At 34.6% G+C, this 20,967-nt stretch overlaps 1 protein-coding gene and 1 long non-coding RNA gene across 9 annotated transcripts; both read left to right on the forward strand.

Annotated features, from left to right (window-relative positions):
* Positions 1 to 9,226: 9,226 nt before the first annotated feature.
* Positions 9,227 to 14,865, forward strand: LOC141626426 (uncharacterized). 8 transcript variants are annotated; one of them, XR_012536010.1, is made up of 10 exons: positions 9,227 to 9,393; positions 10,099 to 10,290; positions 10,414 to 10,449; positions 10,746 to 11,092; positions 11,991 to 12,089; positions 12,272 to 12,353; positions 12,740 to 12,951; positions 13,062 to 13,836; positions 13,948 to 14,033; positions 14,437 to 14,865. It is a non-coding gene; the product is annotated as an uncharacterized LOC141626426 (long non-coding RNA). The 8 variants fall into 8 exon arrangements; XR_012536007.1 differs by having other exon boundaries at positions 9,232 to 9,393; positions 13,062 to 13,177; positions 13,774 to 13,836; positions 13,948 to 14,865; XR_012536006.1 differs by having other exon boundaries at positions 13,050 to 13,836; positions 13,948 to 14,865.
* A 3,518-nt stretch (positions 14,866 to 18,383) lies between these two features.
* LOC141629805 (uncharacterized) lies at positions 18,384 to 19,581 on the forward strand. Its single transcript, XM_074442748.1, has 2 exons — positions 18,384 to 19,233; positions 19,322 to 19,581. Exons 1-2 carry the CDS (start codon positions 18,384 to 18,386, stop codon positions 19,579 to 19,581), a joined length of 1,110 nt encoding a protein of 369 aa, XP_074298849.1.
* Positions 19,582 to 20,967: the final 1,386 nt, after the last annotated feature.

Here is a 20,967-nt window from a genome sequence, read left to right on the forward strand (position 1 = left end):
GTCGAGTACATGTTCAACATAGTTCAAACTCCCAACCACGGATGCATAGGGAATTTTCTCCATTTCTTTTCGTTCCAATTCATTATCGGGACATTGCATTTTACTAAATTTGTCCCCTTTTCGTATAGGAACTATCCTGTGAGCATTCATTCATTCTATATCTCTATAAAACTTTGTCAATATAAGCTTTCTGAGACAACCCTAACAATCCTTGTGATCTATCACGAAAAATTTCAATTCCGATCACATAGGATGCCTCACCCATATCTTTCATTTCAAAGTTCTTAGATAGATATTTCTTTACATCATGCAACATGCCTAGATCATTCGCAGCAAGCAAAATATCGTCAACATATAAGACTAAAATAACAAATCTACTCCCAATGATCTTAATGTAGATACACCGATCGACGGTAATCTCTACAAACCCATATGACGTGATGGTATCATTGAACTTTAAATACCATTGTCTGGAAGCTTGTTTTAGCCCATATATCGACTTTCTCAGCCTACACACTTTATCTTCATTACCTGGGGACGCAAATCCCTCAGGTTGGTCCATATATATTTCTTCCTCAAGCTCGCCGTTTAGAAAAGCGGTCTTTACATCCATTTTGTGAAGCTCTAGATCATAATGAGCTACCAAAGCCAAGACAATTCTTAAAGAATCTTTCTTTGACACCGGAGAGAAAGTTTCTTTATAGTCAATGCCATCTTTCTGAGTGAAACCTTTGGCAACAAGTCGAGCCTTATATCTTTCAATGTTACCTTTAGAGTCCCTTTTGGTCTTATAGACCCATTTCGACCCAACGGCCTTAGAACCCTCAGGTAACACTACTAAGTCCCATACTTTGTTGTCATCCATAGATTTTATCTCCTCTTTCATGGCAATTAACCACTTTTCAGAATTATCACTTTCCATGGCCTTACGGAATGAGACGGGATCCTCACTAATGCTCAAGTCACATTCAACGTTATATGTCTCGTAGTCATCTGGGATGGCTGATCTTCTTTCTCTTATAGATCGCCTTAATTGTTCCTCTGGAACATTGACTACCCTCCTTCGCCTTACAGGTTGCCTTGACTGTTTACGTGACATATTATTCTCCCCTTGAATTGTGACTTGATCATCATTGTTATTGTCATTTTGTGGGTCTTGCACTTCATTTCGTTGTTGTCCCATTATGTCATTTGACTGTGACGACACGATTGGTACAACAATTTCACGTGCAACTTCAGGAGAAGAAACTTCAACCTGAATTTCTTTAATGTCCACTTTTCGTGGTTCAATGCTCCCACTAGTTTGACCGTTCTCAATGAATCTAGCCTTTCCAGTCTCTACTATTCTCATACTGTGATTAGGACAGTTAAATCTATACCCTTTTGACTTTTCAGGATAGCCAATGAAATAACCACTGACTGTCCTAGGATCTAGCTTCTTTTCATTTGGGTTATACAACCCCACTTCAGCTGGGCAACCCCAAACTCGAAGATGTCTTAAACTCGGTTTCCTTCCCGTCCACAGTTCATAAGGAGTCTTAGGAACTGCTTTACTAGGAACCCGATTTAAAACATAGGTTGATGTCTTTAATGCATAAATCCATAGTGAAAGAGGTAAAGAACAATTACTTAACATGCTCCTAACCATTTCCATTAAAGTACAGTTCCGCCTTTCAAAGAACACCGTTCACGAGGTGTACAGGCATTGTATATTGTGCACAAATACCCCTACTTTCAAGTAACTTTGCAAATGGACCAGGACATTGTCCATTTTCAGTAAACCTTCCATAAAACTCACCACCTCTATCCGATCTCACAATTTTCACTTTCTTTTCTAGCTGCCTTTCTACTTCATTTATGAATATCTCAAGGACATCCACAGAATGAGCTTTTTCATGCAACAAATAAGTGAAACCATATTGGGAGAAATCATCTATAAAAGTGATAAAGTACTTTTCACCACTCCAGGATGGAGTGTCAAAAGGTCCACAAATATCGGTGTGTATAATTTCTAAAAGCTGAGAGGTCCTTGTAGCTGATTTCTTTACTTTATGTTTAGTCTGCTTACCTTTAATACAGTCTACACATACATCTAAGTCACTAAAATCCAATTGAGGTAGAATTTTATCTTTTACCAACCTCGTTAACCTTTCTTTGGATATGTGACCTAGCCTTTGATGCCACAAGTAAGCTGATTTTTCATTCGATGCACTACGTTTAATACCTTGGCTCTCAACATAAAATAGGGAATCGGAAAATTTAACATCAAGATTGAACTTATAAAGTAAATCAATCAAAGTACCACTACCATAAAAGTATTCATCACGGTACATAGAAAATACACCATGTCCAAACTTAAAGTTAAAACCTAAATTATCCAATTTACTTAATGATACAAGATTTCTAGCACAATCGGGTACATAGAGACAATCTGTAAGATCTATATGACAACCAGTGTCTAAGATTAATCTGTAAGTCCCAATGCCCTCAATGCGTGCTTTCATCCTATTTCCCATGGATACAAACTGTTCAGCTCCTCTTATGGGCTGGATCATACGATATCCCTGTTTAATGTGAGAAATATGAGTAGTTGCACCAGAATCTAACCACCAAGTATTACTAGGTACTTCTATAAGATTTGATTCAAAGCAAACAAAACTATAATGTTTACCTTTCTTTTCGAACCATGCCTTCCTTTTAGGACAATCCTTCTTGAAGTGTCCTATTTTCTTGCAAAAGTGACACTTCTTCTCTTTATGGATCGCACTTTCAGGTCCCTTAAAGAAAGACTTTTCCTTCTTACCATTCTTACCCTTCTTACTCGGTTTAGCCTTTGCTGCTTCTTTGGCACCATCATGACCGAGAAAATGAACGACTTGATCTTTCATCTTCTTTAATCTCCCCTCCTCCCGTATAAGCATGGCTTTTAACTCTTGATAGTTCCATTTATCTTTAATGGTGTTATAGTTCACCTGGCGGCCAAACTCATAAGGTAGAGAGTTAATGATGAATTGGACCAAGAAAGTATCACTTACATCCATTCCTAAAGTCTTCAACTTTGCTGCCAGGTTAGACATGTGTGTCACATGATCATGAATCGGTTGAGACCAGTCAAACCTTTTAGTAGTCAGCTCACTCATTAAACTACCAACAATTGACTTATCAGCTAAATCCGACTGTGAACACTCTTTTACTTTAAGCATGAATTCCCTTGTTTTCTCTGTTTTAGGCATGGAGGGCTTAATGTTATCAGACATTGTCATCCTTATGAGGTGTAAACCCAACCTGTAAGATTTCTCCCAAGCTTGATAATGACACTTTTCGGTTTCAGAGCTTTCAGGTGTAATTTTTGTTGGTACCTCATCTGTCAGGATGACAATGTCTAAAGCCATTATACCCAGTGTATACTGGATCTTTAAGGCCCACTCATCATAATTAAGCCCATTGAACTTTACAAAAGAGTCAGCAGATGCAAACAAATTTGGAGATGCTGCAATCATTTATACATGTTACCAATTAGTGCTTTGAAAAACTATCATACAGATTCAAATAATATTATATAAACATTTATACATGTATTTAAATGACCTTTGGGCAACACTTAAATACAAGTAACCATCATTGATGCTAATGTATACTTTAACAATTAATTATATCACACATGAATCAAATAAGAATGTTATCTTTGGATATACATACTATTAGACCCAATTTATGAATAATTAATCCTTTTATATCATCAACTATATTTAATGACCCACCTTTGGGTGATCTCCCAAAATATAGATGACAAAAAATAATTGATCAATCTATCTATAATTGTCATTTATACATCCCTTTTAATCATGATCAATTAAAAACTTTAATTTCAAATGTCAAAATGCAATATAACAAGGCCACTTTGGTGACTAACATGTAATATATACAAAATAAAACATTTAAATTATATAGGTAGACCTATCCTTACATGTATTAATATTTCATAATACAAATTACCCCATAATTAATGTGTGTTACTCTTTCCCTTTAAGTAACCCAAACATGAACTCTACCAATCATTATCATTATTAACTTTATGTTCCAATGGCTATCCGTTAACACAGGAGAACAATTTGAATAAAAGAAGTGCCAACATAATTTTCTAGCAGAGCCCTTAAAAAACTATATATAAATAAGGAGACTGATGATACAACACCTCGACAAAGAAAAAGGGAAAACAAAAGAAACTAAATGCTCATCAAACTAAATGGTGTAAATGCTTCTGAGGGCTATGAACTATAAATTGCACCGCAGATTGTATTGCCTCCCCAGATACAATTCATAACATGAATTTACCAATTTGTTTATAATTCATACGTACATATTATCTACAAACCGTAATGATAATATATACTATAATCATGAATCAATTACTAGAGACAAACAAATTAACATACGGTACATCATGTCATGGCTTTTCTTTTATGAACAAGAATCATGCTTTAACCATAATAAGTACACCCATGAATTAAGCAGTGCAGCGGAAGCACCAACAATTATAATTACAAGAGATCATCCTTGCCCACTATTAAATACTTGAAAAGGAACATGACGATGTAAATGTATCAAGAGATCAGGCAGAGTATCAATATACCAATACAATTCTCACTGTCATAATGGCGAGCGAACAAATATGATGAAAATATAATTTAATTTGTACTTGTATCTTTTAATGGGTAAATTAATCAAATCTATAATGGCTCTGATACCAAATATAAGATTAACTTTACGATTTCAATAATGAAATCAGTCCCAAGAACATATAGACTTGAATTAATTCAACCCTATTACAATTATAAAGACGGAATAGAAGACTAACCTTGGTCCATGTCTTACAGACGCAATCAATTCAATAATGAGAAGTATAAACCAATTGATTCTCCTCCTTAACCCTTTCTTTAATGTTTCCTTTGATGATGGAGGAAGAAACAGACTTTTCACCCTTTCACTTTGTTATATGTATAGTTTGTTTTTGTCAGATGAATCGTTCTGTGTATGTTTTTTATCATGTAGATCCATTTATTTATATAATGGGCTACGTACCTTTTCACAAAAACAAACCCGATCGTACCTTTTCGTGAAAGACGACGTATATTAGGGTACGGTAGGAGGGAATAATAATTCCCGAACTTTAATTACATTAATCGGGACCGATCCATCACGATACCGTCTTTTATATTAAAGTCTCGTAATATTAATGTGAACTTAACTTTTATTAAAACCTGAAACACATAGGCCATACGAATATTATTAATTATTCTAACAACCAGAATTTAACTAGGATGAAAACATAATCAGCCTATATAAATAGTATTGACTCCTACGTTTAATATTGTCATTGATTGGTTGATTTTATATAATATTTGCATATAACAAGCTTGTGTTATTAACTATTGAGAGATAATCGTCTATTTTGTTTATTTGCAGGATGCATAGATATGAATTGACAAAAGGCAATAACATTAGGTAACAAATTCAGGTTTTTTTTTTTTTTTTTTAATTTCATGTATACCTATTTTCTTTTTACGAAATTTTAGCAAGATATGTTTCATGTTATCTTAATGTGAGACGGTTTTTTAGTATAGTCGGTCTCTTAGAGGACCTACTCCTTTTGTAGAGGTGAATTATCAACTTATTTCAAGCGTAGCCTTGATTGTTTAATATGGGTACTTTTCTATTATGTGTTACTCCCTTCGTTCCGGACATTTGTTTACGTTTGGTTTTGATACAAAGACCAAAAAAAGGAGAGGGGGTCATTTGTGGTGGTTGTTAGTGAATGAAAAGTGGACATAACGGGTGTGTAATCAAATTAACCATAAAAAATCTACCCTAATATTGAAAGGTAAACAAATAAATGAGACACCTTAATGTGGAATAGATAAATAAATAACCGTGAATAAGGGAGTATATATTTAGATAAGTTAATCAAGTACTAAACACATTGCCTTTTTGGGTGTAGGAAAAATCATCATACATATTGCTAGAAGGGAAAACGTAACGTTGTAACATTTGTAAGTTTGTTTATAGAAGAAGATTTATCTGATTTTGCTTAATTCTGTTCACGTCTTTTGTTTTGACATGTAGATAAAGTAGATGTTTGTCTTAATTTTCGGTTTAATTTATGTAACTAAATCTGATTGTGACAGATTTATTTGCAGATTATGCTCAAACTTGATTTTGGTTAGGATTAATCGGGTATTGGATGCCATAGCAATGACTAAGATATACGGAGTATGTATAGTGGATTGTTTCAACTTTCGATCTAAAGTATTTCATCCATTTGTATTACCATCCAGCTAGACTCCAAACAAGCATTGACCACCACCACACATTATGCAATGTTAATATGACTTTTAATTACATACTCAATGTGTTAAAGGGCTCCAAAGAATCGTACACATATGATTATATAGCTATATATACATAAATGGAAGGAACTTAACAAAGATATTCAGGCTTGTATATGATACCATATTTTATTCTATGTATTATAAATGAATATGCACAAACTGTCTAATAACATGAGTATGACTATTTTTATAAGTGGTTACTAATATGACTGTTTTTAAAACTCTATATCTCGATCATATTATCATTTACTCTTCACCTTTGATCTCCTAATATGTGCACTATTGAAATTACATGCTCTCTCCTATTCTAAATAACCGAAAACATACTACCCCACCATAAAATTTAATTTGGACGACACACATACGAAAGGTAAAGTAAATAGACAAAAAGAAAGTAGGGAGGGTTATTTAGAATAGAACGGAGAATATGGTAATTTTTAATACATTAACTTTCTTAGCATGAAGCATGATTTTACTAAAAACAAAAAAAACTCACCAAACAATCATCTGTGTAGTTTATTCATTATACAATTTATTGACAGCTTTAAACAAAATTTAAATAAAATGATATTATTTCTAGGCCCGTGCATCGCACGGGCATTAAATCTAGTATATATATATATAAAGCTGGGTTGAAGTGCTGTGGATGCGCCACGTGTCAATCCAGCTTTAAATACAAGTATTAATTACTGCTGAACATTAAATATAAACATAATAAATGTTGTATAAATCTCAACAAAATATTAAATATATCTTAATAAATTTTATTATAAAATTACATTAAATAATTACGGTGATTTGATTCTAAAATTATTAAAAAATTATTTTGATAAAAATCCTAAAATATAAATAATTACGTTTATTGCGAAAAATGCTTAAAATTGAGTATAATTTTCATTATATTTATTGAAATATTTTGATTTGTAGAGATGATTTAAGTGAGTGTCTCATAATATTTTATGTTTACGTAAAAAGACATTTTGAGAAAGTTATAGAACTTAGACCATTAAATTCTAAGAAAAAAAATATATTTGGAAGAGTCATTGTATTTCTTAAAAACATAACTTAAAGAAAACTACTAAGCGATATTCCCTCCAACCCTCTATATTCTTCGCCTTTGAAGTGGGCATAAGGATTAAGGAAGGAAGTATTATATTGATAAATGACGTATGTGTGGTTGGGACTTGGGAGAGAGGAGAGAGGAGAGAGGGGAGAGGGATGATTAAGTAGCAGTTAAATAATGAATTGTGGGCCACAAACATTAAAAGAATGAATAAAATAGGAGTAAAAGAGTTGAGTGAGGTTTGGTGATAGGAGAGAGGCATGAATAAAATAAGAATAATGTTTCCAAAAATAGAAAGGGGAAGAAAACATGAATGATCCGTTTTAGGAAATAGGGAATAATATAGAGGTTTGGAGGGAGTAAATTTTTAAGTGGGAATGAAAAAAATTATATTGCGAGAAATTGAATACATATGAGAATTTGATAGATTTAAATAGTGTGATAACGAGTATGTGTACGAGTATGTATGTACACAGTGATCACGAATGCATTTGAATAATCAAAACAAAAGTAATGATTATTAAATAATATAGTATTATAAAAGACGTGAAAAAGTAGAAAAAAAACGTTACATTTTTTAATATCTTCAATTAAAATACGTATACGTCAAGTATAAATATTGATTATGACTAGCTAAAACTTTTAGTTAAATATTTTATATGTTATATTTTAAATACTTTGAAGTTAAACCTCGAAAAATATTATTTGAGAAAGTTTAACCTATTTTATTTACATGAAAACTCTTAAACGTCATTTATATATAGTTGTTTAAAAATATAAAAGGTGCAATTTTTATAGATATGTTTGACACAAGTGGGTGGCCTGGAAAAGCCAGCCGTGACCCAACGTAGCCGTGACCCAACGAGGACGTTGGTCCTGAAGAAGGGACGAATGTTACAGGACTGTGCCATTGCATGGTATGGGACATGAGTCCCACATCGATCAAATGGGGGGTTGATGTGGGATTTATATAGGGCAAGGGCTCTACCACCCTTTGAGCTAGCTTTTGGGGTGGGTTCTCCTTTGTCCTATATCAGTGGTATCAGAGCCGACCTCGGAGTGGGTGGCCTACGGAGTGGGTGGCCTGGAAAAGCCAGCCGTGACCCAACGTAGCCGTGACCCAACGAGGACGTTGGTCCTGAAGAAGGGACGAATGTTACAGGACTGTGCCATTGCATGGTATGGGACATGAGTCCCACATCGATCAAATGGGGGGTTGATGTGGGATTTATATAGGGCAAGGGCTCTACCACCCTTTGAGCTAGCTTTTGGGGTGGGTTCTCCTTTGTCCTATATCAGTAGATGAAAAACACAATCAAAACATTTGAATAAATTGAGTTTGAACTCTATATGTTTGATACAAAAATATCACGAGTTATACATAAAAAAAAATAAAAATTACATAAAATTATATTCACATCATTTTCAACAAATATTAATTGCTTTGGAACCCAACGTATTGTGAAATGATATAATTTGAGTACTTAATGTTGATTGTTGCATTATTCGAATAAATTTTATAAAACGTTCATCAACATAATTAATTATCACTTATTAGTTTTAATTAAAATTGTATGTATTTTATTTTAAAATGTTGAAAATAAACCTAAAAAATTAAATTTGAGAAAAATTAATTTTTATTTATTTATCCTTACATCTTAAAAAGAGGGGACTTGGGTGTACTGTAGCAATGAATAGTACCACCCAAAGTCTCCCTTTGCCGTTAGATTTACGCATTAGATCTCCACCTTCCATCTCTGTTATACTCTCATCCACAACTTTTGATATTTTCTTTATCACTTCTCATCCGCTTATTTTCCCTTTTACTCCATAGCTTCATCTCAGTGACATTTTCCCCTTTCCCCTTCAATTTCACACCACAATGACGATGCCGTGGTGACGATGACGGTGCTGATGATGAGTCCGATGGCAACATTTAAGGTTACATCTTCTTTCTTCTTTTCGCTGTTCATTATTTCGAGTTTTTTTTGTTGAAAACTTTGAATTTGTGACCAACTAACACATGCCTTTTCTTTTCTTTTCCTTGAATGGAAGGTAGACATACGCCGTTTCCTAACATTGAGTATGATTCATCATTTTTATTGATTGATTATTATGATGTTAGTCCAATATTATAAAGTGGGCATTCTTCAATTTTATTGCCCATATAATTCAATTCACTTTACTTGCCATTTTTCATTATATTATTCTCTCCTCTATGGCTTTATCTTCTTCTTTTGCTTCTCCCATGATCATCCCTAAGGTACTAACTGATCATCATACAAATACGGTGTTGTGCTGTTGAATTTTAGGGTTTTGTTTGATTTTAGTGTCTTTCTTTTAGGCATTCCTTATCTTGTTTTTTCTCCAATGGTGCCCTGTTGAATTGATACGTATTTGTGCGGTCAGTTTAATTACGTATTAGTTTCAGTTTTGCTTATTTTAATTTCAGTTTCGTATTAGTTTCATCAGTTTAATTACAATACTCTTTTGTATCCCCTTATCCTCACATGAAGATCAATTCCTTCATATATCGGGAAAATCATTTATGTGGTCGAAATTAGAGTGACCAATTGGTATCCTTGTTTAATCAGTTTGGTATTGTGCTAAATTGTTATCCTTGTTTATCCCTTCATTCAATATCAGACCACAATGCTGACGATGAGGACTTGGTGTCATGGTAGTGACGATAAGGTGTTGATATGATGGCGATGACAATGCTGCTTTCGATGACAACGGCGGGAACAACCATGTATACTGGCGCCCTATTTCTCTCTCTTTTCCTAATCTGAACTCAGCTGATGATTTTAGCTCCCATCTCTGATTATCCTAGAACTGGTGAACTCATCTTTTTCATTTTTTGTGGGTTTGTCGCCGATTAGTGTTATTCTTATAATTGTTATCATTTCTTTGATTATTAATACTACTTCGTTTAATATTATTATTTCATTCGTTGAACAGTGCCTCTGAGGTTGATTTGTGCTTGCACAGCTAGAGGTTAGTTTTCCTGTTGATGCTTGGGTCATTTTAATTACTTCGTTTTTGCACTTATTTATAATTTATAATGCTTGTCTAGACCTGTGTGCCAATTACATTGCAAAGGTATCAATTGTAATGTTGCTGTATCATTTTATTAGATATTTTCCCCATTTTCCCCTCACTTTCATTATAAAAACGATCTTCATAATCCATCATTCCAATCCGGGTTTCATCTTATTTTTGTTCTCAGTAATAAAGTTTCCATCTTTTTCTCGTTTTTAATGTTTTTTTTTTGTCACTATTTTTTGTTGTAGGTTGTCCTTCAGTTCAGCTAATAACTGATATCGAATATGTGAAGAGAAGTCCCCGTGGATCATCAAAAATCTGTGAAGATGTGAAGAGAATATGTGAAGAGAATTTTTGAAGGTTTGAAGAGAAATTTGAATGATAAAAAATGATAGAGGAAGGCGAGATTTGAATGATCGTTTTATGGGTTTTTGGCTCATAAATTATACCTGTGGATCATCGAATATGTGAAGAGAATTCCATCTTCAAAAACCCTCTTCTCTCAACAACGAGCAATCGACTTCGCATTATAACCTGCAATTTACTCATCAAAAATCTCGCCTTCCTCTTATCATTGTTCTTAACCTTATTCCAGGTATAATTTTTGATTGTTTTGATTTTATTATCAAATTGATATTTAGGTTTCATCGTTTAATTTAATCAGATAATCAAGTTCAAAATGACTTTTTCATTCAAATCTCTGTGTTTATTCTCGTTGGTTTGTTAAATTTTTTATGTTTTCAATTTTAATTAGGTTATTAATTGGCCAAATTTTGTTGCATTAGACATGTTCCTGGCAAGCTCATCCAAAAAAGTATGTTGTATGTCTTTTGATGCACGACTGTCACATGTATATGAATCTGATGAGAAATTTAAAAGAATTTCATTTGACTTGTTTGCTCATATTAGGAGCCAATTAGAAGTTTATGAAAGTATTATTTATCATCTCCCCCACTCAAAATGGTGAATTGTCAACTACCATCTTCATCAATCTTTACATCGGTTCAATTTTATGATTTTGTATGTTTTTAGTTTGTTTAATTATGGTTTTGATAAATCACTGTACTGGTTTCATTGTCCTAATTTCTACTGGTTTATTTGGCAAGTGTTGATTCTGTTTGTTATTTCCATTGCCCTATTTCTTCTTTTCCTGCGTTACTATCCTGTGTATATGTGTTCACGGGGTCCTGGGGACAGAATTTATGTGTTGCATTGCTCCGGCTTTGGACTTCACAGTTACCCTAACTGTTGGCTATCAACTAGAGTCACAAGAGACTTGGAAAATCCATAAACAGGCTGGTCCTTCTACAACAGCGAAAGGATTCAACATTACATTGGTGCTCCTCGCGCAAATTTCGTGTGGACACTTCATCTGCTCTTTCTCTATTTTGTTTGTCTATATATTATTTAGTTTAGATTATTTTTTATTTGTTCATATATGTTGTCTACAATTATATTGCTTATATTTGCGGTTTTTTGGGCTGTGATTGCAGCTTTTGTCGAGGAATACGAAAATCAGACTGAAGTTCGGAGTATAGATCATGACATTTTTGATAATTTTTGACGTTGGAGTTTGGTGTGCATGATTTTAGGTGTGTTCTTACCCATTTGTTCCTTTCAAATTATGAGTGCTTCCTCATTTCTACTTATCTCTTCTTTTCCTCTACAACACTCCTCCCACATCCTAATTTTTTCGTACCCATTTGTTTCTTTCATTACAGTATTCGTTCTTCCTCATTCTGATGTTATTTGTTTATTTCAATTGTGGTTGCAGGTGTTTTTGAGATGGCGACCGTCGGGCTGCAAACCAGGCTAGGCGGTAGCATTGATGATTTTTGGATTGTTCGTGATCTTAGGTTAGTGAACTCCCAATTGTTATTTTATTTGGCGATTATTGATTGGGTTTATTATTTCAACTGCCGTCTTTTCTTCTTTTCTTGTTGCAGTAACCTGTTTATATGTAGTCGCGGGGCATGGGGTTGTCGTTGGTGAATAGGCATGGGGCCAGAATTACTCTTTGTTTTCTACTGGTGCCTTGTTGAATTTTAGGGTTTAGTTCTTCATTTTATATTTTCTGGGTTTTTTGCCCGTCTCGCATTATCACTTTTTTTTATAGTTTATTCAGTTTGATTTCGTTATTTTGCGCCTGGAATTTTACGACCAACCGGAGGTAAGATTGTTTATGTACGAGTTTAACTGATTGTTGTTTAATTTTTTTTTGTTTCGTTTGCTGTGTTTTCAGTGTTGCTGGATGTTATGTGTCGGACGGTGTTGAGCTCATATTTGGTTGTCCCTTTAGACAGCGACATGGGAAATGCTAATTTAGCCCAGATTTTCAATGTAATAACCTGATCTAATTGTTGAGCCTTGGTTTAGCTTAGATGGTTTGATCGCCGCTTTCGATTCAGAATTTTTTAGTACTACGGAAAGGGTTTCGCGGGACCATATATACAGGTATAATTCGCTCTTTTCAATTTTTCATATACTTTATTTTTGCTATACCAAAGTTTCTGAATTTGTTGATGGATCGAGGTCAGTGTTTTCTAATTCAGGTTGTCTGACAGGAATTTTAGAAACAATTTTTTTTACTGCGGTGTGATGGAGCTCAAAATGAGGGGTTGCTCGCTTCTCTTATCTGGTCTTTGTTTGTTGGACACTTCCTGCCACAATGGAGTACTAGGTTCTCTTCTGTTCTCTTTCATTTGATCACTTCAGTTTTCTTATGTTCTACCATGATCACTACTTTAGCTTATACTAATTGTGTTTCATAGCTCTTTTATGAGATGGTCTCGATGTCCCTCGTTAAATTGCACAAATGGGCTGGACTGTACCCACAACGACAATAAAAAGAGTTCATTTTGTAGTCCAAACGAGGTTTCGTATCTAAAATGATTGACAGAAGCAGGGCCGACGTGTAGTTCCTCGGAGTGATCTATTTATATAAAACAGAGCCATTGCTAAGTTGTTGCTTTTGGGTGTAGGGCGGTGATGTTATTTCGTATTAGTTTCGGTTGTTACTCATTTGATGATGTCTACTTTAGGGTCGTTAGTGTATGTTTAGGGATTTAAATAGTCAAACCTTGGGGTTGTACAGGGGCCATCCTCTCTTATAACTCAAAAAAGGGGTAGTACTATTAGCCAAACATCATTTTTATGCTCTTTCTATGTTAGGGTTACCGCTGTGGTACAAAAACGCTTAGGTATAGACTGCGGTTATTGCAAGTTTTAACTTGCAGTCATATATGTCCATTTATTTTCTACCATAATTGCCTGTAGGAGCAAACTAGATGGATGTCATGGCTCAAGCTTCTATAGCCCCAAAAGAAAGTTTGACACTAGGTGTTTACGATTTAATTTATGCAACCTTTGCTTAAGAAAAATGTTATATTTCACTCCGCGTCTCTTTTTTATTCATTAGGCGTATTTAGTCTGTACATATATTGATTTCAGGTTGAAAAGTATAGGGTTTAAAGGGATTGGAATTAGAGCTTAGAAGAAGATGGGTATTAAGTTCACGCTGGTTCTCCTTGTTTCAGGTGACTTGTGTCTCTTCTAGCTTATGTTTCTTCTGCCTCTTTGAAACCTACGTCTAAACAATTACTTAAAGGATGTAAGAATATGGGCGAGTTATGAGTAAGCCTGTCTATCTCCGAACCTCCCCTTGCCCTGCAATATGCAAGAACCATCATGGCACTGGTAATGTTGTTATGAACTTTTTCAGCTCAGTTACCACTTACTTCTTTCCCTTTTTGGGTGTTATTTGAGTTGTGATATTGGTCCATACCTATCTGCTTACAAGTGATTTCTAACCTTCTCTCATACATGCTTTGATAGTTTGATTCATATGGAATCCATCTAAACGGTTCCAAAGCAGATTGATTATGCTGACATTTTTTTGTGGGAAATTACTTCACTTATGTCTGTTGTTGACTGTGCAAGTTTACTAGGAAAGGAGAAGATATCAAATATAAGTTTACTTGCAACTTCTGTGCACGTACAAAAGCTTCAACGTATCGCTATTGCTTATCTTGATTGAAGTAGGCACCGAAGACTCCTCCTATCAGGGAATATCGGTAATATCGGACTACACCGCACTTGGAGTAAAAGTGGAAGTTGACAATGAAACACTCGATATTCAAGAATTTGTACAGGTTGGTGATGTATCGGAAAACCTAGACCAAAAAGACGACTAAGGTTGTTTTGTTTTTGTCAAGTACTAAATAACTATCCTATGGCCCAGATCTGCAACAGCCATGTTTAGCTGCTAATTGGTGGTTGAAATACAACTAGAATAAGTGATAATCATTTGGTGTTGGAAAGTTGATGAATACTAAGTATATTGTTTGGGCTACGTAGTCGTCTTTGACATTTAACCAAATGTATTTTAGTTCCTCTCCTACTCTCGTGATGTTGTCTCGTTCTTTGGTTCGGTTTGCCAAAAAAAAAAAGTGCCTTAGTGTCATTGCACTGCCAAGAAAAATGTTTTTGAGTATTTTACCAAGGCTTCTTGGCAAACTCGTGTTTTCAAACATTTTCTCCAGTTGAGTAATATACGGTCCACCATTTGAGTACATGGACCAATTCCTTTTCTGTTTCCATACTCCCGCCTTATTTTCGCTGATTCCTCAAGGTCGCCGAGCAACAACTAGAGCTAATTGTACTACAAATTCACATGAGCTATACGCATATACCATCCAGTTCTAATTGTGTTTGTATATAGCAATGATGACGTGTTTTGGTACAAATCTTTGAACGACACGACTTCTATGAACTCTATTCCTTGCCAATGTTAGTCATACTTTCCATTTATTCTACCGTACTTCCTCATGCGAACGTCTACAAGATTGACCAAATTGGGGCACCGCGCCCGGGAGGGCGCGGAGCAACAACTAGTAAGTAAAAATATTAAAGGTCATATATAAATTATGTTATTTTTCTTCAATTATAATAATTAAATTTTAAAACAGGCCGCGCAAAGCGCAGGATACTGCCTAGTACTCTATATAATTGAATGAGCATAACCTTATTTTTCCAATCCGACAAATTTGACTGTTAACTTTGTGATGTGGCTGTTAACTTGGTAACATGGGCTTTAGTTAGTTTTCCTTCACTTTTTTCTCCTTCCTCCTTTTAAATTCCCTCCATTTTAATTACCCTTGCTAAAAAGTGACGGTGAATTATGTAGCATGGAGTTTAGCCTTAGCTAATGTATAAGACAACAAACAAACATGACAACAAGTAGTGCAACTAATCGGTACAGCACACAAAATCCAACCACAGAGACATTTAAACTCAATGACAAATCAAAAAGTAAAGTCCATACTGCATCTATCTACCGAATTGAGGTGGCTTCAATCTCGGTTGTCTTGACGGATTTTTCAACTTAACAACTCCTACTTCTACCGAAATCAAAGAGTGAATGTGGAAATACACAAATTTTCATTTAAGACGGACATTATCCGTCTTAAACTTAAGATAGGTCAAATATATAAAAAAGTTACCCCACTTGTTGCCTAAAAAATGCCAAATTTTTTGTCTTAGTTATCATCATGGGGTAGTACTTGACCGTTTTAAGCATAAGACGGATAAATAATGTCCGTCTTATGCAAGACAAACAAAAATAAAAGGAGAAAGATGAATACCTGGAAATCCACAAATGAAGGATGAAAAATGCAGGTTTTTGATAAGATGATCGATGAAATTTAGGTTGATTAGATGATGAATTTTGGGTTCAGAAACCCTAATTTGGGTTGGCAGAGCAAAGGTGAAAGGGTTTCTGAATGAAACAGCGGAATGTGAATGATCATAGTTAGGGGGTTTTGGGTTTTATTTTTATTTTATTTTCAAGTAATTGCTTAGTCATTAGTGTTTCACCACAACTGCCATGTCAGCATAACATATCAACAATTAACGTCAAAGTTGACGGAATTAAGCCTTAGTGTCACGCTGATTATTTTTTAAGAGATACAGGGTTATTAGTGTGGGTTTAATTAAATAGAGGGTTACCTTATAGAAATCGAAAAAACTGAGGGTTACCTTATAGAAAACCCCTAACTTGATTGTTACTTCCGTCTGAAAATAATCTCTTAATTTGGGTTTTAGGTACATTGAACCGGGATTTTATAACAATACTAGTTAGAATTCCGTGCTTTGCACGGTCAGTTTGTATATTCTAATTATATATTCTGAATATATTAAAAAAAGTTTTGGACTAAAATAATTTCTTAGATTCATTACTCTTTGGTTCTGGATTATGATGAAATAAAGCAAAATGGCTCACTAAAGTGGCTGCGCTTCTTTCTCTTGTGAAGTAGTGGTCCTTCGATGCAGTTCTCGACGCATTTTTCATCTTGGGTCATTCGGAAACAGCCTCTTTGTGTTGCTAACACAAGGGTGAGGCTGCGTACATCTGACCCCCCTTACCTCGCAATTTGCGGGAGCCATTGAGGCACTGGGGTAATGTTGTTGTTGTTGTTGTTGTTGTTGTTGTTGTTGTTGTTGTTGTTGTTGTTGTTGTTGTTGTTGTTGTTGTTGTTGTTGTTGTTGTTGTTGTTGTTGTTGTTGTTGTTGTTGTTGTTGTTGTTGTTGTTGTTGTTGTTGTTGTTGTTGTTGTTGTTGTTGTTGTTGTTGTTGTTGTTGTTGTTGTTGTTGTTGTTGTTGTTGTTGTTGTTGTTGTTGTTGTTGTTGTTGTTGTTGTTGTTGTTGTTGTTGTTGTTGTTGTTGTTGTTGTTGTTGTTGTTGTTGTTGTTGTTGTTGTTGTTGTTGTTGTTGTTGTTGTTGTTGTTGTTGTTGTTGTTGTTGTTGTTGTTGTTGTTGTTGTTGTTGTTGTTGTTGTTGTTGTTGTTGTTGTTGTTGTTGTTGTTGTTGTTGTTGTTGTTGTTGTTGTTGTTGTTGTTGTTGTTGTTGTTGTTGTTGTTGTTGTTGTTGTATGATATTTATCGATCTCGGTGCGAAAAGAATAAAGTACTCCCTCCTATTCTAGATAATTGTCCCATTTAAAGGATGGCACAAGAATTAAGGAGGATAATATAATAATGAAAAGTATTGTTTGTGGGTAAGAAGTTTGGATGAAGGGTATTATGATTATGATTGGTAATTAGTTAATTAAGAGAGTAATTACTCCCTCCTTTTTTACATACCAAAATTCGTTTCCCTCCAAATTCATAAACACAGTGCTGATGCATAGACGGTTTTGCGTACACAGTTGGTTTTGCGTAGAAATAAAATTACATGAAGTTAAATTATTACACATTCTAAATTGTAATTAAATTACATAATTAAATTACAGTAAGTTAAAATAAAATTACATTAAACTCTAAACTGACATTAAATTACACAAAAACTTGGACTTCAGATTAAATTACAAGCACACTAAAGATCAAAACAGACGGATGGACTTCAGATTAAATTTCGATTTTCTTCATCTTATCTTGATTGCCCCATATTAGTTGTTTCGTAAACCAAGATAACCCAAATTGTCAGTCCAAATGTTAAATATCCAGCTCACCAAGATTACAATTTGAAACCAAAAATCAAATATGGAGCCAAAAATACAAAGAGGTTTCATTATGGCGCCAAAACCAAATTCTCAAAAGAGTGCAAAGTTCTTTATGCTATAAATAGAAGGTGTATTTATCAGGGTTCGTTGATTTGCTTCAGTCCAAAAAACAACTTTCAAACAAAAAAATCAAAATCATTCAATGAAGAATCTCACAAACATAGAAAGATCAAAAATTAATGAAACGCTATGGGAAAACAGCACTAATGGAAAACCAAGGTATGGCATTATCAATGAAGTTGCATCAAGGTTTTCAGTGGACAGGAAAACCATACAAAGGTTATGGAAGTCAGCATAGTTACAGAGAAATGCATCCATACCAGTCAATATGAGCAGTAAAAAGAAAGGAAGCAAGAAATTAGGGAGGGTGGTGTTAGATGAAGAAAAGCTCAAGTCAATTGATCTACCAAAAAGGACAACACAACACTCACTTGCTGAAAATTTAAGAGTGAGTCAGTCAACAGTTTCAAGATGGGTGATGTCAAAGCAGATCAGGTCACACACAAATGCACTCAAACCAGGTTTGACTGATAAAAACAAACTTGCTAGATTAATTTTCAGTCTACAACATTTAGAATATCATGAAGTAACTAAAAGAGTAGTTTTCAAAGATCAAAGCAATATCATTCATATGGATGAGAAATGGTTTTCTAAAACTAAACCTTCTACAAGATTTTACTTGGGTACGGGTGAAACAGATTCTTATAGGTGTTTGCAATCTAAAAGTTTCATAGAAAAAGTAATGTTTATGTCTGCTATAGGAAGACCAAAGTATGGGTCAAATGGTGAACTTATTTTTGATGGAAAGATTGGTATTTGGCCCTTTGTTATACAAGTACCAGCACAAAGAAATTCCAAAAACAGGCCAATGGGTACAGTAGAAACAAAATGTATTGAGTCTATAAACAAACAACTAACAAAAGAGATGATTCTAAACTGTGTGTTACCAGCAATAAAGGCCAAATGGCCTTCTAATGTGAGTAAGCACATAATTATTCAACAAGATAATGCTCGTCCACATTTTAGCAATGATGATCCAGATTTCAAAAAGGCAACAACATCAGATGGATGGCAGATTGAGTTAGCTTATCAAACACCCAATTCACCAAACTTGAATGTCTTGGATTTGGGGTTTTTTTTAGGTCAATCCAATCTCTCCAACAAAAAAAAGCAATCAAGTTTGATGAACTTATTCATAAAACAATCCAGGCATATAAAGAACAAGATGTTCTTAAACTTAAGTATGTTTGGATAATATTGATTTAGTGAAAGAATGCATACAATATGTACAGAATGTTGGTGATCCAAGCAATGTAAGTGAATTAGTAAATTCACTTCACAGAGTAACGGAGAATGCAGAAAATATAGCATGTACCAGTGGCACCAGTAATGAACCAACATGGGACATTGAACCTGTTGACACCATTACTGAAGCAGGTGAAGGTAGTAATGACCCAACATTGGGGTTTTATCCCCCTATTGGGAGCATTACTGATTGGTTCCTAGATTTATGTGCAAGGGAATGAAGAAACTTATATAAACATCATTAATATGAAACATTTTGGACAGTTAGAACTTAGCAAAGACTGGATATCTTATCAAAGTCACCATTTTCACAAATAAAGTAAGAAGCAAGGACAACAAACAATCAAGAAGGCCACAGTGAAGCATTTTATTTAGTCTGTATTTGGTTTTGTTGTAGAACTTTGCAACTCTTTTGTACTATTCAGTCTTTGACACTAAGGATATTAACTTCAGACATGAGCAATTGAGAACAATTAGCTTTAGTAAACAACATTGTCGTACATACACAGCCTCATCACTACAAATGGTGGTGGCATTGTATATGTACAACAACATTTTCAGGCAATCAACTACCCTCAACATTAGAGATCATTGGGTAGATTAAATTAGATGAAACAGAAATTATATAACCAGTCCAACAAAAAAAAAATCAATGTAAAAAATTAAAGGAACAAGAAATCAACCTCCTGACGATTCGTCTTCGTCTGTAAGACAAAAACCAGGCCAATATTTAGAAAGCTTCCCCATAAACCATTTTGAAATAACCGGATTTTTTCGTATGGACACTGGATCTAATTCCCCATCGGAATTACAAACAACATCAGAATTACATGCAACATCATCTCTTTTCTCCCTTGCATTCTCCTCATTTTCATACTCCAATAAAACCCCAAACTCAGGCCATGATCTACATAGATCTTCCATAAATATTTTTTTGTTCTGAACAGATTGACGGCTGTCTAACCACCTCTTCGCCTCCCTCTCAGAATCTCCTATCTTTGAATTAACCATCATCCTCATCTGCCTCTCCTCATCCACGATTGTAAGAGAAGCAATATTTGAGCAACATGCAACAACATTAGACGATCCATCATCAACTTCGCCCTCTTTCATCTCTATCCCAGATTCACCACCCAGATAAAAATCTTCATATTTCTTCTCCATAGCACGAAGATCAAAATCAGGCCGAGTAGATTCAGATTTTTCCATCACAGATTCACCACTCATATCAAATTTTGAAAAATGATCAGATTAATCAAAGGCGATGAACGAAGATTATGAATAGTAATCAATGTTTGATGAAGATTAAAAGAGGCGATGAAGTTTTGATGAAGAATGGAAGAGAAGATGATAAATATGATGAAGATTAGAAGAGGAAAAAAATGGCGGTTGAGAGATAAAGTGTAATACTACGGTTTTATGCGTCTTAAGGTACTCCATCGAGTGGGGCTTACTCTGTCGAGTAAGTAGCTTTTTACGCAAAACAGTAGACTGCCTGTAGGGTACTCGATCGAGTAAGATGGGGACTCGATCGAGTAAGGGTCACTCGATCGAGTAAGTCACTTACTCGATCGAGTAAGTGTGTTTTACGGGTTTATTTGGACGGG

This window comes from Silene latifolia, chromosome Y (assembly GCF_048544455.1).
Source record: "Silene latifolia isolate original U9 population chromosome Y, ASM4854445v1, whole genome shotgun sequence".
Classification (NCBI taxonomy): Eukaryota; Viridiplantae; Streptophyta; class Magnoliopsida; order Caryophyllales; family Caryophyllaceae; genus Silene; species Silene latifolia.

What these genes read in the sequence shown, in the direction of transcription:
- LOC141629805 (XM_074442748.1), top strand. Translation starts at nt 18,384, where the DNA reads ATGAGCAGTAAAAAGAAAGGAAGCAAGAAATTAGGGAGGGTGGTGTTA. An exon ending in CAACAAAAAAAAGCAATCAA is followed by an intron (nt 19,234 to 19,321) that starts GTTTGATGAACT and finishes ATATTGATTTAG; the next exon opens with TGAAAGAATGCATACAATAT.